The following is a 26490-nucleotide window of genomic DNA, read 5'->3' as shown; positions in this document are numbered from 1 at the left end:
CCTTGATGACACAATGTGGAAATAAATATTATTGAATATTATTAAACAAAGCAGAAATTCTAAAGTTTAAATGGCTTTGTTGTTCGACACTGAAACTGTATTTAAATGCTGTTTCAGTTCTTGTCTTGAAGATTCTATAAAGTGGTCACATTTTACTATATTTACATTTGCTTAATATAACATATTTCAATAAATAACAACTTCATACAATAATTTGCATTATACATACTTTTCCTTCAGTGTAAATCCCAAAAACATCAGTCTTATGAGAAATCATTAAAATGTATAAAAATGATGCAGCTGAATACAGTAAAGGCTATGTATGAAAAGGTCCAAAATAAACATATGGCTAACACTTTACAATAACTGCACACAATCCATTATAAATGACAATTAAAGGCTCAGTTAAATTCATAACTGGTAAAAAGAACAAACGACTTTATTTATATTAATTAGAAGATACACAAAACTGCATCAAATAAAAAATAATAAATTGTTGCAACCTTATCTAAAATAAAAATATTGTACAGTTTAAAGATTGCATTCTATTGTATTGGTAAATTATTATATTGTTTTTTATACAATTTGATGTAGTATTTTGACACTACTGTTATTTAGCAATGTTTAAACTTTACAGTAATTTTACTTTTTTGGTAAGATTGCAATGTATTGTTCATTTGATAGTAAGCATTTAATTGTCATCTTGGAGGGATTTAAAAAGCATAAATAGTCCTCACTTCAGATTAGGTCACAAAACTGCATGTAGTTGAGTTAATAAAGCATTTATTAACATGCATAATAAGCATAACTATATGCCTGAATAATAAGATATAAAAATGTTAATTTGAATAGTTTATTAATCATTTACACTTAAATACAACTGGTTTGTAAATAATACAATACTTAATTTATTATGAAAAATCAACCAGTATGAAAGTAATTGTTAAGCACATTATAAATGTACTTCTAAGTCAAGAATACAGCATTTGTATCTGCAGTTATAAACTGCCTACTAACGTTTATTAATGTAGAGTTAATGCTTAACAGATAAAGCTAATGCTTAATAAATGATTCATATTGTGTAGTTATTATAAAGTGTTATCAACATATGCAGACAAATTTAGCCTATGTGAAAAAATTAGCAAAACTTGTGATTGCAGTAAAATGTTTGTGAGCTTTTAATAAACTTGATTGACAAGATTGAGGTGAGGTAAAATGACATTTTTTTATCTAGATAAAAACGCGTGATCTGGCAGTCATTGTTGTAACTAACAATACAAATTGTGCAATCTGAAAAGCTTTAGTCGCACTTTAGGGGAAAAAAAAAAGTTTATTTTTGTTATAATTTTTCTTTTATAAAGGGATAGCGTACTTGCAGTCTGCAGCCCTGTGATTAATTCATATACTATTTTATAAATGTTTTATTATAATCTTTCAAAAATGTAATATTTAACCACTGTTTGGCAGTAAGTCACAGACCTTCAAGAGCAGTCCAGTGAAACGGGAACAGCCATTCTGACAACCTGCAATATAATCACCAATAACAACCTTATCAGGTTATTAACATACTATTTATTTACTTTTTAAACAATGCCTTTAGAAAAGTTTGTTTGTGGCTCTTTCTCATTTTTGCATGGCAAATAACCTGTAGTCATCATTTTTATCTAGTTAAATAAACTTTTTGTATTTCTCCCTTGTCTGGTTTACCCATTTTAAGGCCTTGTAGTCTCTATTAATGAGCTGAATATAAGATTATATATTATTGAGACATGCTAAATGTGCAGTGTTGGCGATACTCCAAAAACATTGTTGGAAACCACTGCTATTAAGCACCCTTTATAAGACATTTCCTCAGTGATTCGTCATGGAGCACAAGGTCCATTGGTTTATGTGTTTGCCATGAGTGTGAGTGAACTGCAGCTGTACTAGAGGTAATGGAGCAGATTAGGCGGCGGGTGTGAGGAGAGTCTTTTCACTGCTGTGGGTCCTGAAAGTCACGGTAAAGCCATAATAGGATGAGCTCAGAGATAAAGCCCAAAGGATGATGCACAAACACTCATTGGCTCTGAGCTCATTCATGACTCTCTGTAGTGGGTGGAGTCTCTGAGAACTGACCGATCATCGATGATGTCATGGAGGCCTAGCGTAACTGAGGGCTTTACTTGTTGTGGCTGTTCTCTCAACTCATTTGAGTAGTTTTTGCAATGACAGTAGTAAATCTAAACTCATGGCTTATAGAACCTGGTACGAAATAAAATATGGGAAATTATTGAAATGGATTACACATTATTATTTTGTGATGTTGTAAATGTTTAAAGAATTTTTTTTTTTCTGAGTAACAGTTTAATAGATTTTTATTTTATCGTCGTTCTCATTGGATTGTTTTCATTGTTTGCATTTATTAATTTTAATTTGCATGCACTAACAAATTACATTAACAAAATTAGGCACAGTTTTTAATGTGTAAAATATTACGTGTCAAATATTTAGAATTCTTTTAAATAAACATTTTTTGAAATAATTTTTTTATTTTGATAACATTGTGCCTTTTTATGCATTTAATATAATTTTGTATTATTATTATTATTATTATTTTAGTTTTCATGTTTTTGTCTGTTAAAACAAATATTTTATTCGTTAACCTTATCTAATTGATTGATCATAAGATTAGTCCTGTTTTACTTAATTAAATTAATAAAATAAATTAAAAAAATCAAGTGTTTTAAAAAGATTCTGTGCTTTTTACTCTATAATTTTAAATGGCTGCTAGTTCTCCCTTGCAGACACCTGGGAATGCCTGCCCAGACCCCCTTTGAAAACCCCAGCTCAAGGAAATTTAGTGATATATTAAAGTCGTGGTAATTTTTATTATAGAGACTTTTAAAATAAAAAAGAATCACTTTGCAATGTTGCTTTCAGTCTTTCTCTGTTTGCATCACTATTATTCAGCAGTGCATCTCATGACCACTCTGAGAAATGGCCATTCATTCAATATTTTTGTAGTTTAATAGTCACATAAACTTCATACAGCGATTGCATGTATGTATGTATGTATGTATGTATGTATGTATGTATGTATGTATGTATGTATGTATGTATGTATGTATGTATGTATGTATGTATGTATGTATGTATGTATGTATGTATGTATGTATGTATGTATGTATGTATGTATGTATGTATGTATGTATGTATGCATGTATGTATGCATGTATGCATGTATGTATGCATGTATGCATGTATGTATGTATGCATGTATGTATGTATGCAGTGGAAGTCAGAATTATTAGCCCCCCAGAATTATTAGCCTCGTTTATTTTTTCCCTAATTGCTGTTTAACAGAGAGATTTTTTTTTACATTTCTAAACCTAATAGTTTTAATAACTCATTTCTAATAACTGATTTATTTTATCTTTGACATGATGACAGTAAATAATGTTAGATATTTTTCAAGACACTTCTTTGCGTGTGTGCGTGCGTGCATGTGTGTGTTTTTTTAACACTTCTTAGACACTTCTTTGCGTGCGTGCGTGTATTTGTTTTTCTAAAATATGTCAAATTCAGTGACATTTTCAGCCCTACTGGATTCTGCAATGCAGGCTGCAAATTCAGCAAAATCTGGGAATCACAGGGCTAGTATTGTTGATTTATTTAATTAAATAATTTCAGTTGATTTGATATCATTCTAATATCAATAGAAATGTCATTTTAAAAAGCATAAGCCTTTAAAAAGTCAGTGAAAAATGAATTTGACAAGGGAAGGCTCCTTTTATAATAATGTATTTTAAAAATACAGTAAAATGTTCGTCTTTTTATTTGTTTTTAGTCCTCATACAAACAAAAAATGTGAAATGTTAAACCTAATATATTGACTCTACTTATTAAATTATAATGTAAGTTGATTATCTATAGATGGAAGGATGGATAGATTGAAAGACAGACAGATAGACCAACGGATTGATTGATTGATTGATTGATTGATTTATTTGGCACAACTAGAACAATATATTGTTGATCCCACCCACTTTGAAGCATAGTTGACTGCAGCAGAAATGCATGTTGAGGCAAAAATGTAAAAAACAGCATTTCTCACATCTTTAATCTTCTACAGGTAAAGTGTCTAAAGGTCTTTCTAACACCATTGTGTCAGAAGCCATGTGGCAACCTGCTGTCCGCTGTGTGGGAGTGAGTTTGTTATGCAATGTGGCCACTGTGTTCTCCTTGAGTGGATTTGTTTCACAGCCAGGTCTTTCTGGCAGGGTGGGGCATTTATTGCAGGAGGAAAATCCCAAATGTGAGTTATGGCCTTGTACTTTTGTTCTTTATTTCTTCCTTTTCTTTTGAATGTACATTTGTGTACAGTTAGTTATGATGCCCACCCCAGACTAGTCACTGACTCATATTTTTTAACATCGTCTTACTTGAGCATTAGTTCCTGGCACTTCTGCTTGCTGCATTACATTCCGTTCAGCCAGCCAAAGCTTTTAAAGATACTCCATAGTAGTTTCCCTTTCTCTCCCTACAATATGTCAGAAATCAGATGAGGTTTTCATTTTTTTATTTTTTTTTATTTATTAATTTATTTTTTTTTGTCAATCAAATCACAAGTTGGTCAGTTTTTCTGCTCTGTTTTTTCTGCCCTGGTGGCCCGTCACACCAAAAATCAGCTCCTCCATGACTGCAGGTTCTCAGTAACTCCGTTCTCCATCACAGTCAAATAGTTTATTGTGAAGGAGACCGTCTCGAAAGGGTAACATTTGAAATGTGCAAATTTCATCTTTAAACGTTCAACAATTGCTGAAACCTGCTTTTAATCCTGTCATCCCACCTGCACACCTTTAATTGTATTGTTAAATATGTAAGTTTCCAAATCAATAAATGACTAACTTCATCATAGATTCAATGATTGTTTTGTATCATATTATGCATTGTTTAGTCAAACCTATTGGTTCCATATGCCAAGGCATTGGTAGGTAAATGCCAATGTTATTTTCAATCAGAACACGTGTCACACGGCATGATTTGAATTGCCGACAGATCGAGATATGTACCATGCCATATCTGAGGGGTGTCTGCAATTCTCTTAGATTGCGTCTTTGATAGTTCATACCGTGTGATTGTTACTCACGTGAACGAGCACCAATTTGCCTGTGATTTTAGACATTTGTTAGCAATTTCTCAAAACTTGATAATGAGTCAAAATTTGAGCTAAAATCATGAAGTCTGAATTCTCATTAGCAACCCTGCACCAAAAAAAAAACATTGATTTAATGATGTAGTTGTCATCCACATCGGTTTCATTCACTGTTTTGCACTTACTTGTAAGTCACATTACAGGGGGTTGTTTAGCATTTGACACATAATGGAATAAGAAAATCACAATGTATGTGGTCACGAGCTAACAGGTGAAAGATGGTCATGTGTTTTGTGAAATTGTGTAAGTGTCATTTGTTTACACTTTTAAAATATTTTCAAAATGAGCTTGAAGGTAAAAGATTTCACGACATAAATGTTGTAACAGTCTAATTGGTTGCATTACTGCATTGACCAGCAGAAAGCTGCTTGGTTTGCTTCATACCGCCCTGGGTTATTGACAGACAACAGCCCTGTTTTCTAGTGAAATTCATAAAACTGGCATTTATGCATTCTTTTGAGTGGCAGAGAGCACTGCATTAGGCTGTTGGTTTCTTTTTTTTAATTTTTCTAGAAATTATTTGCTTATCAGCATGTGGCTGTATTTAAAATAGTAATTTGTTGTTTTGTTTGGTTGAATTTGAGGAAAGAGGTTTTTTAAGGCAGCTGGAATTGCAGCATGACTGAAGTCTATGACCCTCATTATTTTAAGACCACCATGACCTCAGCCTGAGTCGCCGTCATTCACCAATTGCTTAACAAACGGCTTATCCGATGTCAGGCTTACCTTGATTGGAACTCCTCGTTGCCAAAACTAGCTTAAACACTGGACTGGTTTGCACATATCCACTGGCTGCTCTATTAGAAGAGCTCGCTGTTGCTTTACAGTTTTACTGTTTGAGTGGTAATGTTTCGAGAGACATCCTTATGACAGCCTGAGGCATTTTTTTGCTATCAAGACGGAACAATGTTGAGCTCTTTGTGCACAGCTGGAATCATCAATTTTGTGGTAAGAACTACTAGATCTATATTGTTTTGGTACACATATACACATTTGATTCGACTTTTTTGTCATGTAGTAGTCTGAATTTTTGGGTAGCATTTCAGTACGTTGACACAGTTTTAATTCAGAAACCCAGATACAATTCCAAATAAGCCTATTTAATGTCGATTTCTTTTTCACAGTTACAGACAGATGAGAGCATTAACTTTAAACAATATATTGCACTTGAGTAACTGTAATTAGTTGTCTTTACACAGCCGATTTAAGAGGACCTTAGAGCAGGTGGGTGTCTGGTCAGAGTTCAGTGTAAAGATGCTATTCTGCATTAAAAATTTTTGTGTAAATAAATTTTTTTTTTATTCCATACTGCTTCAGTTTGATTTTTGTGCCACTTTATTGTGTAAAGATGCCTTTAGTTACTATATTTAGATAAACATTGTACTGCTCTTGCTTTTATTTATTATAGTTTATTTTAAAATGTAATGTTTATTTTAAATAAACCTTATCATAACACAATGTTATATCGCAAAAAGCACAGACGTGTCACTTTATTTGTTTTTATTAGACTACATTGGGGAGGATGTAACAACTGAAAATAAGATTAATAACAATAATCAGCACCAAATATTGTCTTTATTACATTAATTACCAAGTACCATGACAATGCATTTTTTTTATTCATTTTTTGACCTTCGGAGTGTTTTTGACCTGTGAAATGGAAGCTTGTTGAAGATTCTTTGTATTTTGGATCCATTTATAAACAATGCTTTGAGGAATGTGAAAGTTGTGGTATTTGAAAACAACATATGTAGTTGTGACATTCATATTACATTTCAGCATAGATGCAAACCTCAGGCAGTTACATAGTGTGTGGATTGAATACTGTTTTGAGAGACTTCTGAGTATAATATTGCTTCCAATGCACTGTGCGTGCACATATAGAATCTGTTTCTTTTAAAAAAAAAATAGATCTTAGGAATGTAACTGTTTACTCATCTCATGATTCGATTCACAAATTAGATATTCACAGTTTAATTTTCTCATGACTGTTCAGCTTTTTTTACCAAATGGGATTGAAGACATTATAGGCTACAATAAATGAAAAGCTTGCATTTTATTAAGCTATTGCTGCACATTTGTTTGTGAAATTGAAATATAATTGAAATTTTAAAACAAAGCCAAAATCAAACAAGTTACATGAATAAAAATAATTAGGGGTTTAACAATACGTGTACTCGTATTGAATCGTTCAGTACGAGACTTTCGATTCAGTATGCATTACAAACCGAACGATTCAGACTAATATCTTAAAAGATAAAAGAGAATAAGTGTACAAAATATAATGTTTTCAGTGCAACAATGCTCAACAAGGGATCCCTAATGCAGTGACACGCTAGCCTTCCCTGCCATTTTGGTCGCATATGCACCTAAAATTGTATCTATGCGACGTCAAAATATATTTGGGAGCATTTGTGCGAGTGCATAAAATTTATGCCGTGGACCAGTTTTCACAGCATAATGTTTAACACAAGCTCGGAATTAGGAGGCATTCACGCATTTAAGCATCTTTACACCTGAAAACAACAAAAGCAGCGCTCAGGAATGGTTTAAAACAGTTGACATATCAACTTGCTGCAGTAAACAAAGCACACACTGCTTGCCCCGCCTTCAAGCTCTTTTTATTGACCCACTGCGCTAGAACAGAATGCGAATAAATTGGTTAATATCAGCTGTCAATCACTCAGTTCCATTGACGGAGCTACAGCCATGAAAACGTAAGGGTCTTGATACAGGAGAATAAAAACAACACTGACAGATTTAGATTTAGAAACCACCTAAAGTTACAAATAATGGCACATCTGATTAGTGATCATGTAATAAATGTCAATCCAGCATTTACACTTTTCGAAGAGTGGAGAAAAGACTTCAAGTGTTTAAAGTCAGCTATGAAAATGACTAAAGCATTCACCTTAAAGCCAGTGGGACAGAGTTTTCAGGGAAGTTAACAGTGTTTGCCACTGAACCTACACATTTTAAGCACAAGATGTTCTAACGTTATTTAATCCTTCATTTAATCATCACAATGCTGTCAGTCGTGCGGCTGATACTGCATTCACCAGCGTTCACCAGCGTTCACCATCGCTAAAGAGCATGCATTCACTGAGATGATACTAATATTGCAGCTTATGAAAAGACTGTTACTGGTATTAAGATGCCGCATGCAAATACTAAGTTATATGTCAATTTCATCTGTGCAATATCGGTAACCCGTGAGAACACAGCACAGTTATTATTGTTAACTAATAATTGGGCCGGTAAATTAAAATCAGAGAAATCCTCTGGCTTTTTTTCTTTGTTTTTTTTTTTGGCACCACTGTCGTATCGTTACACCCCTAAAAGTAATATATCAGATTAATCAACGGATGGCGTATAATCCTTATGATCAGCAGCGATATTGTGTTTTCTTAGCTGTAAATAAAGCAGTAGTGGATTAATCAACACTACTCTAACACATTGTTCAGAGGTAAGAAGTCTAAATAGATGGTCAGATATATTCAGTCATATAAACTTCTACTGAATCTGAATCATGATTTGATTCAATTTTCAACTGGTTCATTGTTACATTACAACTGGTTCTCTATTATCTGGTACACAGTCTTTTCAGTATTTATTTACACATTTAATGTTTTGTTTCCTGTGAAAGTGGTGGTATTTGAAAATGACACTTTTAGCTGTGTGACACTTATTTATTTGTTTGTCATTTTACATTCAGTAAAAATAGAAACTCACAGATCTATTCTTGCAGAGAAGTTCACTTTTGACACAAGTGAGTGACTTATTGGTATATTTTGTAAATAAAATGATCTGACAGTACAACAGTAGTAGAACTTTATATCTGGTTTCTCCGTATCATCTTATTGAACTTTTATTTAATACATAGAGAGTAAGATGATTCTATTTATTTAATTTTTTATTTATTTATTTATTTTTTTTTTGCATTTTAGCACTGGAAGATATGAGTATTTGTTCATGTTATTTTTGCCGAACATGTAGTGCATTACTAATAAACGTCAATTAGAATTTATGAATATCTGGATTTCTGAAAATATCCATTGTATTTATGATATATTGAGCAATTTCATGCACGTCAACCTTGTCACCAAATTAGCGAAAACCTTTTTAAGTTGTTTACGTAGGCTAGGCTTGTATTTTACAGAACTTTACAAATACTCAAAAAATCTCTGCCAGCGATTTCAAAAACAATTATTTGATTCACTAAAGTCACAGAATAAGTCACAGAATTGGCAATTTCACATCAATCACATCCTTAATGGAGAAATGTCACATAATCAAGCATTTTATTATCATAAAAAGAAAAATGTCAAATAAAATAAAATCAATAATTTTTGTTCTATATAGAGATAACTCTTATCCAATTGATTAGCATTATTTCTTGAGTTGTGCAGTTTAATTAACAGAATTTCAACAAATTATGTTGTTTACTGTAAATGTCTAGGGCTGGGCGATACAGCAGCAATTCATACAGTCACATATCATGTTCCATATCTTTAAAAAAAAAAAAAACATGTATGAATATTAGGATTTTTTAACCACTTTATTTTAATTTACCAATATTAAGGCAAATGGTTTTAATTTAATAGTCAAAAACAAAAATATGTAAACAAAAATATCTGATCTCTCATAAGTGTAAATGCTAAACAATCCAATCATACTTTAAGGTGTAAACAATAATAATACAGTAAACCTCAAACTCTGTCAACAGCAAAAATTATGGTTATCAAATCTGAGCTTTTAAGTAAAGGAACTAACCATCATTAATTAAAGACATATTGCAACATTACAAATTGTGAAGTTGAATGACTACATTACGCCCTATGCTGGATATGGAGTGCTAGGGGCTGGGATGCACAAGAAAAGAAACCAAAAAGCCACTCTGGTGACATCCTTGCATCTTTTTTTAATTATTATTTACAATTTCCTCACTGCTGCTATATGGCACTCATTTTCGAGTGTGTGGTTGTTCTGACCTTAAGTGGCGATGACAACCTAAAACTCACATGTGCAAAGTGTGAGTGTGTGTTTTTCTTGACCAATTTCAATGGGCTTTGCGCTCTGCACTCATGCTCCTCTGCCGTCTTTCTGTAACCAGGGACCATCAACTGTTTTCTCAGAGGATGTCAAATGGACAAACCATTGCTTCACTCCAATATAAATTTATAAAGAAAATGAAAAAGCACTGCATTGTTTGGGTGCACTGTGTACCGTTACTGAAATGTGTGTATTGCATAGTGTGAAGCAGATTGGCTAGTTCTACTTGCATGAATCGCAGTGCGCAGATGACATTATCTAGGTGCGCCTGGAAAATGTGTTTGCGCTGGTTGCACACCATGTGTGTGCGCACCTGCATTGGAAATGACAAACTTACACCCTAAGCTTATTGGCATTCCTTCCAAGACGCATGCTCAGCAGCCACATTTTAACAAAACTATAGCTCTTCATACTCAACTTTAAAAAAAAAAAAAAAAAAAAAAAAAAAAAAAAAATATATATATATATATATATATATATATATATATATATATATATATATATATATATATATTTACAATGGTGTTTGGTAATACATATACTGTTTTATCGCCCAGCCCTAGTGACTTCCATATATCGCATGATTTTTTTTTAACTCTGTGGCTAGTTGTTTTGAAAAATATAAACAGATGTTTTGATTATGCTGTTAACAAATACATTCTCTTTGAGTTTAAGCATCTTATAGTGCTGGAGTTTTTCTTTTTACTTTTATACAGATACAGCTTCCAACCCTAGTATGTTTCAGTGTGAATGAATAACTCTGCTAGTGTGGACTGTGTTTGAAATGAAAATGTAGATTAGTGTAGAATTAGCCTCATCCTGGTATTACATCTTCTGGATAACCCTGCTGAAAAAAACAGCATAAACCAGCCTAGGCTGGTTGGCTGGTTTTAGCTGGTCGACCAGGCTGGTTTTAGAGGGGTTTTGGCCATTTCCAGGCTGGTTTCCAGCCATTTCCAGCCTGGTCTTAGCTGGTCAGGCTGGGAGATGACCAGCTAAAACCAGCTTGACCAGCTTAGCCAGGCTGGGAGCCCAGCCAAAACCAGCTATGTCCAGCTTAAACCAACCTGGTCAAGCTGGTTTTAGCTGGATTTAGCTGGCCATTTTCCAGCCTGACCAGCTAAGACCAGGCTGGAAATGGCTGGAAACCAGCCTGGAAATGGCCAAAACCCCTCTAAAACCAGCCTGGTCGACCAGCTAAAACCAGCCAACCAGCCTAGGCTGGTTTAAGCTGGATTTTTCAGCAGGGAAGGGCTATAGCTTCACAATTTATGGACTGTTGCACTATAAAGCTTGTGTTGACCTTTCAGACATTTATACTCCTCTCTTTTGCATGACGCCTCTAGTTTAAATCACACCACTTTTTTCCGCTCTGTGTGGCCACATTTAGTTGATTTGAAGCAGTTGGTCTCCTCAGTCAGTGTGCTGTGTGTTCTGACCCCACCCTGCTGATAACATGCTGTATGTCCATAAATCTCTCTCAGGAGGGGTCTTCTCATTCGCCACGCGGGCATGTTTGTGTGAACTTTGAGAACTGCAGGCTATGCTGTGGTTGGCAAGGTTGTTTACTCGACTGACCCGAGGTGGAACATGATTCTCAGCTGAACTTGTTTTGGTGTCTGGCTTTTGTCAGATGAATAGAAACAAATCATCCTAATGGTTGTAAATAATGTGTAAATGGTTGTAAATTAGAGCAATTTTGCCTTGATGTCATTCTGTTAACAAATATCCTCTTCTGATGTGTGTAATAGTGGTGAATTTGTTTTGTGGTCAGTGACATGCTTGCATTTTAATGCAAGATGATTGCTTAGCATAGTCGTAGCATTTTTTAAAAGAAAGGTCACATCTATTTATTTTTTAATGTGTTATACAATACAGACTGTTTCAAAGCAGCTTTGTATGGATGAAAAGATCATGTTACAAAATTTGTTAGTTTTGAAACCATGTGTTTCCTAGTAAGCGGCTCTAATAAAGACAATAGTGGCATTTATTCAGCTGTATTTTGATTCTGCGTCATTTCATTTCCATTCATTGAATATTTATATATATATATATATATATATATATATATATATATATATATATATATATATATATATATATATATATATATATACATATATATTTATATATATATATATATATATATATTTATATATATATATATACATATATATTTATATATATATATATATATATATATATATTTATATATATATATATACATATATATATATATATATATATATATATATATATATATATATATATATATATATATATATATACACATATATACATATATATATTTTTTTTTTTAGCAAAAGATATGGTATATGCCCAAATCAATAGATCATGTGACAAAAGCACAACACAGTATACACGTGAAGTCAGTTTTAAGTAACTAAATTAAGCACTCTTAAAGTGACATGTATGGAAGCCTTAGAGCAGGGGTGCCCAAACATTTTCTTATGAAGGGCCAAAATCCAAGCTTGATTGAAAGCTGTGGGCCGAAGATAAATATAGCAAACTGTATAACAATAAAGTTGCCATGGGTAATTTCCTAATTTATTTTATATAATTAAAAAAAATAATAATTAAAAATTACTTCAAACCTATTTACTAATGGATTCTAATTTTTTGAAAATGTATATTATTTTAATGAACTTTGCCTTGATTTGCACGCTGATGTATTCTGCTTTTCCCCCTATACGTTAAATGATAATTTACATTTATTTAAAAATCTGTTTCATTTACAACATTTAATTGAAACATTTAATTTCATTTTTTTTTTTTTTTTTTGTAGCTCAACAAATAAAACAAACATACAAAAAGTTACATTGAAATTGAAATCAGAATCTCTGTTAAAGGCATACCCCAACCCTTCCCAATCATTTTCCCTCTGGCATACAAGAATACAAGGGGCCTGCAGGCTCTAGTTTTGGCATCTCTGCCTTAGATGATTCATTTATTTAGTTTTATACAACGGTTCTGTCTGGCTCTCAAATCTGATTGGCTGGTAGCCGTGCGATATTCTGCAATATCAGAACTCCTACAGCCTCTTTACCCTTTGTGTATTACTCCGCCCACATACAGCCAGCAAAAAGCAGACACTACAGATCTAAATTTTAAAAGATGCACGCTCAACTGTTTAACTGTCAGCTTATGATTTGAATCCGGAAGAAAGTAGTTCCTCATACAAAAGGGTTTTTGAGACTCTCCATGTTTGATTTTGTTTTTATATACACAATTATGCTGTCAAACTGTTGTATAAATGCAATATCACACTCGTAGCAGTGCGATATGGCTGTATATATACAGCCATACCGCACTGCTACTCGTGTGATATTGCTCATTTATATATTTCTGTCACATATCTGAATTATTATTTTGCATTAGCTGTAGTAGGCCTGTCAAGATATCTGTTTTTTTTTTTTTGTTGTTGTTGTATGACATATTTCACCAAAATATATTGCAATTAATGATATTATTGTCATTTTAAGACAATTTTGTGCCACTCATCATATACAGCCAGAATGACAATACATTTACAATGCAAGTGTACCTTTCCAAAGAACACTACTATTTTATTCTTAAGTATTTTTAATTTAATTATAGCCATTTAACAATTTATTAATTAGGCATTGGAATCAGAATGTGAAAACGTATATCCTAAATAAATAATAATAAATGTTAAAAAAAGACCAAGGTAAAAATTAACAGAGGCTGTGATTATCTACTACCAGATCTACTTTCAGATGTCAGATACCAACATGAAAATATACTAAAGTAATTTATAGTAAATACTGTAGTGTTTTTTTAAACTTTACTGACACCTCCAATTAAGATAGAGATGTTGCCCATCACTTAAAATGTTGCTAGAATTGGTTTTTATGTATGGGGGATGTATGTTGTATTGGCAAAAATGATTGAGGTCATGTCCTTGTGTTATGCGATAGGTCAACATATTGATTATTGTTACAGGCATATTAGCTAGCTAGCACATTAGCATTTTAAATGCAACACATTGGTAACAGTGATAGTAATAATATCAGCATGGCTAAGCATTTATCTATTAAGTCTCCTCTTTTTTTTCAGTAAATATGTTTAAAACACATTCACATTAAATATTTCAGCATTTATTCTAGTACATTTAACATTTTTAAAGAATTACAGTCAAAACCAAAGAAATAAAATTTACAAAGAAAAAACATTTTTTTTTTGTCTGCTGGAAATGATTGGAGACAGCATTTACTGTTTTCTTCTTCAGTGTGACGTATTTAAAGGTATAGTTTGCCAAGAACGTTCTGCCAAATATAGTATATTCTTTAGTGTTCAACACAATGAAGAAATGTTAAATAATACCATTCATTCTTATTTCTGGTGGCTTCACCTAATGACATTTTTAGAGCCATAAAATGTAAAAATAAAAAAATAAAAATAATTGAGTAAATTTCTAAAAGTTTTTACAGACTTTTAACTCTGTGGTGTGTGTGTGGTGTGTGTGTCTGCGTTCACTGTTTGTTATTGACCTTGTGCTTGTAAAGGTGTTGCATTGTTCTTGTGAGATGTCTGGGCCTCCTCAAGCTGATTAACTAGTGCTTTATTCTGTTGCATAACAACCTGAACCAGCTCATTGTATGCACCACCACTGTGTATGCGAAAGTGAATTCCCATCATTCTTCAGCATCGAAAGATATTACTCACAGAATGCAAACCACTTATTACTCTGAGAATTTGCCATTGCGTTGCGTCTTGAGAATGTTGCTGCATTCCAGGATGCATTGCATGTCATTGAATGCCTCGGATAATTGTAAACATTTCTGCTATCTTTTTGTCTCTCGCACTGCTCAGAATGATGCTCGGGGTCCGATGGTTTCGGGACGGCTGGATTTCGACCAGAACTTGGACTTCTCAGACACGATGGTCCAAAAAAACCTGGATGAAATCAAGGATCAGATAAAGCGAGAGATCCGCAAAGAGCTGAAGATCAAAGAAGGAGCCGAGAACCTGAGGAAGGTCACTACTGATAAGAAGAGTCTGGCGTATGTGGACAACATGCTGAAAAAGTCCAACAAGAAGGTGGAGGAGCTGCACCAGGAGCTTCAGGAACTGAACGCACACATAGTGGTGAAGGACCCTGAGGAGGTTGAAGGTATGGCTGGTTTTATTCCTCCATCAAAATCTATATCACTTGTATAGAGATAATAATAAATATCACCATCTAAATAAATAAATAAATATATATAATAATAATAATTATTATTATTATTATCATTATCATTATATTTATTTTATTATTAGGATTTATTTGTATTTATTTTATTATTTATTTATTCATATTATGCAAATCTGCAGCTGGCAGCGCTCAAATAATAAAAGAAAATGCAAGAAATGTAAAATGATCTCCTTTCAGGCTAGCATGAGCATAATCTTTTTTGACACACTTGCTGAAGCTGTGACAATGGAGGAAGGAAAATATTTTTGTCTAAATGTTTGATGTAATTCAGAGTTTTTCTTCATAAGACCTCAATTTATTGCCAGGATCCACGGGTAACAATTTGTTTTACGTGTATATGTTTTTTGACACAAAAACACATTGATTTACATTCTAAGAATAAGAAACATGGTTTCAGGTAAAATGACTGTTTAATGATCCACTAAAAAAATAATAATCTACATCGTAAATGATCTGAGAGTGAATACATGCACAAACTTTATAATAATATTTATTAATTTACTTTTACACACACTGGAATAATTAAACGACAATAAAAAAATAATAATAAAAAAAGCTTTTGCTCAATCATGTAATTGCAACATCAGAAAAGTTTTCCTAAATGACAAACAAGTGGTTGAAGCTGTATTGAATCTTTCAGTATTAAGTTATGTTTGTCTGAAGTTTGTAAATCATAAATATTGTGGTGTGGACCAAATTCAAAAATAGTCTTTTGAAAATAAAAAATGGCTGAAGTAAATAATAATAATATCATGTTTTTGGATGGTACTTCAGCATACCATGTAAGTAACACCTGTATATGGTTTGCAGTTTGCACTGAAGAGTACCATGTTATTACTACTTCAACCTGACAAAGACCTTGGTACTTTACCACCACAGCCCTTTTTTTGCTCTGCTGTGGTTGTACAACCAAGGGCTTTGTATCCAAAACAACAGTTATCCAAGGGTATTACTCTACCCTGTAATATATTGCTGAAAAAAAACAAATCACCACAACAAAGAACAATGATAATGATTTGCCAGGGGTTTAAAGGATTATCAAAAATAGAAGGTTTTGTACAGTATTTGTGCTTACACAAGTGGCTCACATTTACATTTTGAAACTGTTACTTACTTGAACCACCAGCTAATATTAGAAGAAAGAACGTTTGTTTACTAGCATGGGTTTTTTATTTGGTAATTGTTTTATTGATAACACTGCAATAATCTAATTCGACCCCCTAGTTTATCATAAATTGATGCAAAGCAACAGTATGACGTACATGGATGAAGTCTCACATGTGTCATGCTAAGCTCGTGGCATTGTCTGGTATGACATATATTACAGTGTATCTTCTTTTTTTTAAACTGACAGCAGTAATAAACTTCAGTAAATATCTATTTACATATTAAAACTAAGCTATCATATTTGCTGTAGTCATCACCATAAAATACAATATTTTTGGTAATATAGCCTATGAATGTATAGTTGGTCTACATTACACCACCTACAAATGTTGATGCCTCACTTTCCTTTTCATTTCACAAGCAGGGGAGGAGGCTTTTTTGCAGCACTGAATATGCTGTTTTGAAAGACTTGTCTGAAGTAAAGTTATGTTTTTGCTAACAGAAAGTTTTTGTTATCAGGAAGTTGCTCGGCAACAGAGACGCATATTTAAAGTCACAGGGGAAAAGTAGGAGACACTAAAATGCAAGCGGTTATTTTAATCATTGTGGTAGTTCTAGGTAGATAAATAATCAGAACTCAGTTTGGAATTGTTAGAATGTTATATACACATATTTAGTTAAAGTCAGGGAATTATAGCACATTTTATTTCAACAGTTGTTCAATTGTAAAAATTGCCTTTGTAATTCTAGTGCTAAAATGATTTCATCTTTTACATCGTAGCATTTATCAATGTCAGTTCCAAAGCAGTGAACTAATTAGAAGAACTCCGATGTAGAACAAACATTGGCTTTTGTTTACATTAGCAATTTTGCATGACTACTACTTTATTTGATGGCAACATGGTGAACCCTTTAAAAAAAAAAAAAAAAAGCAAACACATTCTTGAGTGCTCCATCTTGCATATATGCAAAGACATGTTGTGTGTGACTAGCATCTTACACTGCTCTTTATGTCCTGTGTGAAATGCGTGCTGTTGTTGATTCAGAAATGCCCTGACTAGCAGCTCTAAAAGACCACAGTTCACGCAATTTAAGGATTTTTTGAACGAAACAAAAAAATCACAAGGCTTTAAATTGGCCATTGACTTAAAGCCCATCTAAATGTTGGGAGATCCAGATGACACCCAAAATTGTTATTTAAAATTAATTTAAAATTATTTAAAATCTTCATTGTAATTGATGTCAACTGCATTATGATCAACTGGATATTCCAGCGTGATCTTACGAGGAAACATAAGTATTTTTAGTTTTGTCAGTTTAGTGGCTAATTTGTACGAATTCGTACGAGTTCAGTCGTACGAAAATGTACGATTTTAAAAAGGAGGCGTGGCACATAACCTCACCCCTAACCAGCCCCTAACCTCAACAATCATTGAGGTATGAGCAAATCGGAATAAATTGTATGAATTAGATCGTACGAATTCATACAAATTAGCCACTGAAACAAAAAGTTATGAATTGCCGTAAGATTGCGTTGGATATTCTATTTTAGAAACTTTTTTTCTGTGACGTTGTGGTTGGTAAAATGACATACTTTAATTCCCAACACTACTTTTTAAATCTCAGACACTGCTTTTGCGCTGTAATGTGAGTTTGTTCATTTTTGTGATTAATTAATGCACACAAAAAAAATTATATTCTTTAAGTAAATTTTAAAAGATTGTAATATTCTTAAGATCATTTTTTATTATTCTTAAAAGAATAAAAAAAAAAAGTTACTCATCTTCTGCTTGTTCCAATCCTGTTTGTTTCTTTTTTTGGTGAACACAAAGGAAAATATACATAAGAATGTTGAACAAACAAACAAAACACAAAAACGGCCTTTGCCTTCCATACTTTTTTTAATGTGATATATTGTCACAGAAATTGTTGCATAATCTATATTATTGTCATTTTGTGATCATTTTATGCAACTGATTATATAATGATTCTATAACAGCATAATAATAGCCAAAAATACTTTAAATAGCTTTAAACATTTTAAAATATTTATCATTCTTAAGATTATTTATATCCTATAATTTAATGTTAAAAATGTAAATATCCTATTATACACAATGTTCTATTAAGTCAATGCTCAAGTTTAAACTTTGTCATCTGTGAGGTAGAATGTAAATATCATTGTAAAATGGCTTTATTGTTATGCTCAACAAATATTTATGTCCAACCATTGCATAAGTCAAGATATTGATTATTGTGACAGGCCTATAGTTTCAGTGACTGCTTTTTTACCAATGTTTTTTTCAGAATAAATTGGTTTGTGATTAACTGAAGAAAGAAATTTATAAATGTTTGGAACAATTTTGGGTGAACTATTCTTTTAATGTTTTATTTTTTTAATGATGAGATAATGGTTTAGTCAAACGTTGGTTGATAAGTGTTTACCACAGGTAATATGATGCTTGATATTTTACTTAAGTAAAACACATTGCATTATTACATACATTTTGCCATGGAAAGGGAAACTTCTACAAGTATGTAAAAACATCTTCTTCAGAAAAAAGTTCAACATCTTTTCATTTTTAACTTTTCTCTGCAGGTCTTTAATAAATGTTGACTGTAGTTTTACATTGACCCAATCTGTTAGTTGATCTGGCCTTTGATCTGAATCAGATTTAAATGTTATTTTTTATAATGTTTAGTCAGGACATTCTGTTTTTTAGTCAAGTTTTGAGTGACAAAGTCTATGAATCATAGTTTTAGTCAACAAAAACATCATTTTAGTTGTTTCAGTAACTAAATAATGGGTATTCAAAATCACAATAATTTAGCTTTGCATCATAATTGTGATGAATGATGGTTATCGTCATTTGAGAGGTCATCGGAATTATTACAATTTCACATCAATTTCAAGTCAAAAGAATATCAGACCATACATGATTCACAATTTACCTTATTAATTTAGCATTGTCATTAGCATGTTACTGCAAACTATTCAAACTGTGAAATTCCTGTTTTAGTATGTTTTCCTATTAAACTAAATGAACAAACAAACAAGTGAAAGGCGCAAACAAGCTTGTATTTGGCCTCAGAGGATTCAAGGTGTGTTTCCAGTGTGGTGCGTTTGGATGTGTGTTTTTATTGCTCATACAAAAGCAACCTGGTCATCTTCAAGAGGGGGAGGGTGATGGAGGGATTAGAGGAGAATTAGGACAGGAAGTGTGTCTTTCCTGGCATTAGTAGTGGGACACCCATGACAAATCTGAGGCCTTTCCTGGATTCACAAACACTTAATAAAAAAATCACTGAATTGTATTCTTCTTTTTCTCTCTTTCTTTCTTTTCCTCTTTCTTTCTTTTTATCTTTTTTTCTCTTTTTTTAAAATGAGTTGAAACAACAGAACTCTTGTGATTATTTTGGACAACATTGTTTTATGTTCAATCCACTTGGATTTGTTAAGTTAACTTAATTTGTGTTGGGATAGGGACAACATTTAGTTTTATGGAACCCTTCTTTCTTTCTTTCTTTCTTTCTTTCTTTCTTTCTTTCTTTCTTTCTTTCTTTCTTTCTTTCTTTCTTTCTTTCTTTCTTTCTTTCCAGATCATTTAAATTGTAATTAGTAGATTGCAGTAAGTTTGCTTGCATGTTGATGAAATGCAAAGAATGTCTCTGGGCCAGTTGGTTTGCTTTATTCATAATCCAATGATTCACTCACCAAACTTCAGGAAGTTTTTCTGTGTTTACAAATAGAAGTCACTGTTCTAGATAAGGTTATTTTGAATATCCTAAATCTCAGTATAATTAGATTAGCAATTCCCATCAACATTGCTGGATTTTTTGTTCAATCTTAAATACAAGTTCACATAAAAATAACCAATTCTATAAATGAAACTATACCATTTTTTTTTCAGTAAAAGTCGTTACGTTAATTTCTTGTCTGTTTGCTTATTTTATTGTTATTATCATTATTAGTATTATTGAACCCTTGGCATTGCTGTTCTCTGATGTCTATCAGCAGTGATTCATTTCTCAATGCACAGCCTAGATCAGGGGTGGGCAAACTTGGTCCTGGAGGGCCGGTGTACTGCACAGTTTAGCTCCAACCCTAATCAAACACACCTGCTTATAGATTTCTTGTGATCTTAAATACACTGATTAGCATGTTCAGGTGTGTTTGACTAGTGTAAAACTTTGCAGGGACACAGGCCCTCAAGGATCAAGTTTGCCCATCCCTGGCCTAGATCAATTATCTTTACATCAAATTCTTAGTTTAAATCATGCAAAGTTATTATTACAAATGTATTCAGTTTTGACTGGAGTTTAATTGTAAATCGCTTGGTCCAAAATCAAATGTGTTTATATATTTTTAAAGCCCAGGACATTCTTGTAGGCTGTAGTAGTATGGATTGACATTTCACAAAGTGAAACCGGATCTAGTGCTACACACATACAGATTATAAACATTTACATACAATTTTCACAGTACTTGCTGCTAGGGATGTGTGATAACATGTGAAATAGTTTTGTATGCTTGAACCCATTTACATAAAAAGAAAGAGATTAATTCATGTGATTGTTGTCTGATTTTCTAAGTGAAGTCTTTTTCATTTAGTTGACATCCAGTTTTTGTGATGCTTCTTGACTTGTGTCATTTGCTCTGTGTTGTCACTTCAGTTTTTGTTCTACATGCTGAATCGGGCAAACTTAAGTGATTTAATATCCACTGTCACACTATTTTGGTCTGATATGTAAAACCTAAGTACTTTCTAAAAAACAACACAAATCATTGTAAATATAATTTGCACATGTTTTCTTTTCTTTTTTCTTTAGACTTTAAAAAGTCAAAGTCAGTGTACAAAATCTCTACATGAAGGCATTGTAATCCTTTCCATCTTTTTTTTCTTTTTTACACAAATGGCAATTCCTAACATGTCAGTGTTGAAGAGCATTGTCTTCTCTGTTGAAATGTTAATTGTGTTCATTTATTCACAAGGTGAAGTGAAAATAAATTAAAATCTAAACAAATGATCAGATTGCTAGGGCTGCTCAATATATTGTTTCAGCATTAACATGGCAATGTGTGCATTCGCAATAACCACATTGCAGCATCTTATCAGCATTGAAGAATGTACAGTGTTTACATTTTACATTACATTTGATTATTCAATAGGGGGAGGACAAAATAGTCTGATATGAATAAGGTGGCACTTATCGTTATGGTGGATCAAACATTCATCAATGTTGCAAGTATTAAGAAATAAATAAAGGCAAACTTCATGAGGTTTTGTTTGTAATAACTATAAAATGCTACTTTTTTATCTTTTTTTTTCAAATTCTGAAAACTTATCTGTCTGTTCATGTGTTTTTAGACTAAACAATATTTTAGATTGGACTTTTGAATGATACCGATTGAAGCTTTAGGTTCTCCTGTTTAGAATGATATATGACTCTTGAGGCTGACTGCTAAAATAAAATAAAACTGCTTTTTAAAAATAATAATCATACAGGCCCATTAGGTCTTTGATGCATTTTTCCCTCTTAATTTACAAATATGATATATTGTGGATGGTTTTCTTGTGATGTATCGTGATGTTTCATTATCAAAATGTCAGATTTTTCCAATATCAGGCAGCCCTAATATAAACCTTTTTTTTATAACAAACTTGTTTTATAGTCAAAGTATAACTGTGTAATCTAGCTAATCATGGAGTGATGGCTGGTAATGATTTATTGTCCTTGGTTAGTGTTTAATAAGACAGCTCTGCAATCATCAGTACTGATTATGTTTGCTGTAGTCTATATATGTATAGTATACATTTTATATGTATATATATTGTATTCTCACTGACTCCTGTATGGTTTGTTCTCCGTTACTTCTTAAAGGTGCAGTAGGTGATCTTCCACAATGCTAACAGCTTAGCATAAATCTTTGAATCGCAGTCCCTCCTGTGTCGTCTAGAGCCACGCCTCCTGAAATACGAGCACAGCAAAAAACCCTCTCTCATGTTAAAAGCGACTAGTGCTTGTCCGGTGGCGTGCAGGAATTAGACTCATCACTAATCCAAACTGACATGCTATTTCAGAGCAAATATTTAGAGTTGCATGGTAAACAATATAGGGAGAGACTAGGCGGAATAGCGGTATTTACTTGTGTTTTGCTTTTAAACTAATTAAAATCTACATCATCGATGCTGTAAAAGGTCTCTTATGAAACTGAAAATAGTCTTATCTATCTTTCATTGGAAGATTTTAGTGGCTAAACAACACTTCTGTGAAGATATAACCCATTTGTGACAACAACAACATCTAACGTTACATCAGCAATGCGTAAAGCTAAAACAGTTTTAAAACAGAACATTACCTGTCTAAGAGAAATCCTTCAGCCATGGTGTCATCTTTTCTCCAGTGTGCAAAGGCAATATTGATTCAGGTTTTTAAAAAGTTTTGATTCAGCAGGTTTTTACTGATCGCGCGCGCGCTTTCTCCCTCTCTTGTGAACGCGCAGCACAAACATCGGATGGCGGAGCTGCGTACAAACGGCTGCGCAGTTGTTCAGATCTGCATTGTTGCTGACAGACAGTTTGGGCTACTTATCGGAATTATGAGAGATGTCGGCCTAACTCTATTTAATTGGATGATTTTTTTTTTTTGTTTTATGCCCTACACAAACTATAAAAATACATATAAATACATTTAGATAATTTACTTATATCGTTACTATTAGACTGTGAAGAGACTTTCAACCATAAAAAATTAAAAAAATGCTTCCGAAGACAATCACCTTCTGCACCTCTAACTCTAAGTAATAACTTAGATAATATTTCGGTATTAATCGACAGTGGCAGTTGAACTATTTTTAGTGCAAACTGGTTATAGGTTTGTTCTCTTTCTTGAGAGCTTTGGTTGACACGCCCAAGCCATTGAAATCATATCACATCTCTTTGTGTGTCCAGTGTGAAAGCTGCTGTAACAGGTCAACCAGAGACCTACAAGCAGCACGAAGCAAGCACAAACATGTATTTTTGCATACTATATTTTACAGCCTCACCTTTAGGCAGTGGGTGGCTCGGTGGCTTAGTGATCAGCACTGTGACCTAACAGCAGGAAGGTCACCGGTTTGAATCCGAGCTGTGTCAGTTGGCATTTCTGTGTGGAGTTTACATCTTCTCTCCGTGTTTGCTTGGGTTTCCTCGATGCTCCGGTTTCCCCCACAGTCCTAAGACATGCACTATAGGTGAATTGAGTAAACTAATTTGGCCGTAGTATATGAGTATGTATGGATGTTTCCCAGTACTGGGTTGCAGCTGGAAGGGCATCCGCTGCTGTGGCGACCCCTGATGAATAAAGGGACTAAACCAAAGGAAATGAATGAACTTTAGGCAATAAAATAATTTTCTCTCAGTGTATCTTTTGTCATAAATAAGGTCATACTCGAATCCCATTCCTTGTTTTCTGCTATAGTGTTTGAAGTAAGTAAGTTTTCCAGGATCTGCGCACACAAGATTTGAGTCACAGTAAATCTGGTAAAGATCTAGTTGGATGGCAATTCATATTAACAACTCAACAACTAGTCCACTCTTTCTTTTAAAAAGCCAAGAACTTTATACACTTTGCACTTTTAGATCTAAAACTGAATGCTGTCACTTCAAGCTGTTACATATTGCATTAAGTTATTTTCAAAAATCTATAATGGGGCACTTTAAATAGTCATGTGTTCTGACAAAAAAAAAAAAAAAGTTTTGCAACCATTTAACACACAGAAAGATCCTGCCCCAGACAGGGCAGAAGTTTAAATTACTTTAATAAATGTTCATTTAAATTGTTAAATTATTTATTTGTTTATGATATTTTTCACCTTCAAATTCTAATGTCTACATATTAAGAATAAAATGTCCAATGTTCTTTGAAAGTAGGATTGGGCTGTCGCCTCACAGCAAAAAGGTCGCTGGTTACTCAATTCAGTTATAGTGCATGTCTTTGGAGTGTGGGGGAAACCGGAGCCCCTAGAGGAAACCCAAGCAAAGAGAATATGCAAACTCCCCACAGAAATGTATAATGAGTGGCATAATTGATTTTAAAACTATTTGTTACAAAAAAATAGTTATTGTTCCCTCCCCAGTACTTTTATATAACTTCTTGATTGATATCAAGAAATGGACACATCTCATCTAATGATGTGGTTCTTGGTATGGCCATTAAAATAATGCATTTATTGATGCATATCTTGTTGAGTTTTATGCTAGTGGCACTGAATGTGTACAAGTGAATATATTTATTCATTAACATTTAACGTTTTGTTTGCATTCAAATTAATGTTTAGGCTTCTATATGTCATGACCGAGCTGTCAGAAACAGGGCTTCCACCTTACCTTCACAGGTGTGTAATTTGTGGTTCAGTTTTCTTGTCAGAACTTGAGTAGATGATCTCATCATTCTGAACCTCAGCTATTCATAAAACAAAGCTGAAGTGTATACTATGCTTGTTTGTGTGTTTGTGAGAGTGTTGCACAGTGACAAAATAACAATTTTTAATTTGTTAAATTTTTTTTTAAGTATTTTAAACTTCACCTAATTTTAGATGTGATTTTGAATTTGATCATTTCAGTGGGGCAAGTTAAGGTAAAAACAGAGAATCCAGTTTTGCCCCCTTCTTTCAGTTTTTCTCCTCAAGAGTTGTGTTTGCTCAATCTTGTGCAAGCCTTTCCATGATGGCCTAGTTGTTCTCACAGAACGTCTTTGAGAAGCTGGCACACTGTCACTTGAGAGAACATTAGCATTTTTCTTGCCTGCACAAGTCCTTCTCTGAGTGTCATTATCATTGTCAATTGTGTTTATTTCACAACTCATCAAATGCTAAAGTTAGATCAAAATCTCCTTCATAATATTTGGATACATGTCTTAACAAATTGTGCTTTTGGCTCGGAGGTTAAATGTTCTTTATGTTATATAATATACCTTAAGCAATAACTCCAAAGAAAAACTTTTTATTTAATCATAGGCTAGACAATCACTGTGAGTCATGTACACAATGAACTTTGTGTGAGTTTTTTTTATGGCTGATTTTATTCTCAGAGTTTTAGTCTGAGGTGTCAGTTTTATTTCTACATTACAAACCAAGACCTTATTGTTTATAATAAGAACTACACATTAATCTGACAAAACTGTTTTAATGCCAAAAAGACAGCTTGTGTTAATAAATCTGGTCTCACCACTGCTCTTCATATAATTCAGATGGTCATTCTAGCTGTCCTACATTTAGCATTTGCTGCCCTAAAGGAACAATGTGGTTTTCTTGAGCCAGTCTTGTATACATTTCCTCCAGCATTCCAAAAATGTTTTATTTATTCTTGTTTTACTGTTTTATTAACTTTTTGATGTTGATTTTGTGTTTGTTTAACATCAGAGTACCCACTAACTCCAGACACCCCCAAGAGTGAAACCCGGATGTCCACCAACAGCAATCGTCTGGCCGCTCTGAAGAAACAGGCCGACATTGAGCTCAAAGTCAAACAAGGAGCGGAAAATATGATACAGATGTATTCCAATGGCTCTTCCAAGGTAATAACCAGTCTTTAGTGGAACAGTGGTGTGTTGGTTTTGTAGACTAATATGTTTGCTGGAGATAAGAGCAGTCATTTACATGGATATAGATTGTCTGGAAAGAATGTGCTTTTTCCTTTCCTTTAGTTTTTTTTCTTTTTTCTTTTTAGTTTAACTGTTTGTTTTTCTGTTCAGCTTTTATGTTCAATTTTTGTCCTTGTCTTATGTCTTAATTTTTGTTTGTTTAGGTTTTCATCGGTTTTATTTTTGTTTTTTATTTTGTTGTTTTTTTTATTTGTTTTGTTTGTTTCTTTGTTATTGAGTTAAATTTAAACGTTTCTGTCTTTTTTTTTCTTTT

The 26490-nt window shown here is 33.0% G+C and overlaps 3 protein-coding genes and 1 long non-coding RNA gene across 7 annotated transcripts in view; 2 read left to right on the top strand and 2 right to left on the bottom strand.

The window, feature by feature from the left end:
• The window catches only part of LOC147836356 (uncharacterized), a 702935-nt gene that overhangs the window by 398995 nt on the left and 277450 nt on the right, over positions 1-26490 (bottom strand). The window lies entirely within an intron of this gene.
• Positions 1-26490, bottom strand: part of kyat3.2 (kynurenine aminotransferase 3, tandem duplicate 2) — an 808585-nt gene that overhangs the window by 689926 nt on the left and 92169 nt on the right. The window lies entirely within an intron of this gene.
• The window catches only part of pkn2b (protein kinase N2b), a 68361-nt gene that overhangs the window by 8529 nt on the left and 33342 nt on the right, over positions 1-26490 (top strand). For 2 of the 3 annotated variants that reach the window (NM_001290179.1, NM_001080032.1), the window contains 2 exon segments: positions 15101-15401; positions 25996-26150. In NM_001290179.1, coding sequence (NP_001277108.1) covers positions 15101-15401; positions 25996-26150 — 456 coding nt within the window. 3 annotated transcript variants of the gene reach the window in all.
• Positions 2618-4957, top strand: LOC141386278 (uncharacterized). The gene is made up of 2 exons (XR_015493689.1): positions 2618-3099; positions 3299-4957. It is a non-coding gene; the product is annotated as an uncharacterized LOC141386278 (long non-coding RNA).

Source organism: Danio rerio, chromosome 6, assembly GCF_052040795.2.
Source record: "Danio rerio strain M-AB ecotype USA chromosome 6, GRCz13ab, whole genome shotgun sequence".
NCBI lineage: Eukaryota > Metazoa > Chordata > Actinopteri > Cypriniformes > Danionidae > Danio > Danio rerio.
The sequence above is the reverse complement of the archived record's forward strand: the minus strand, read 5'-3'. Positions and strand labels throughout refer to the sequence as shown.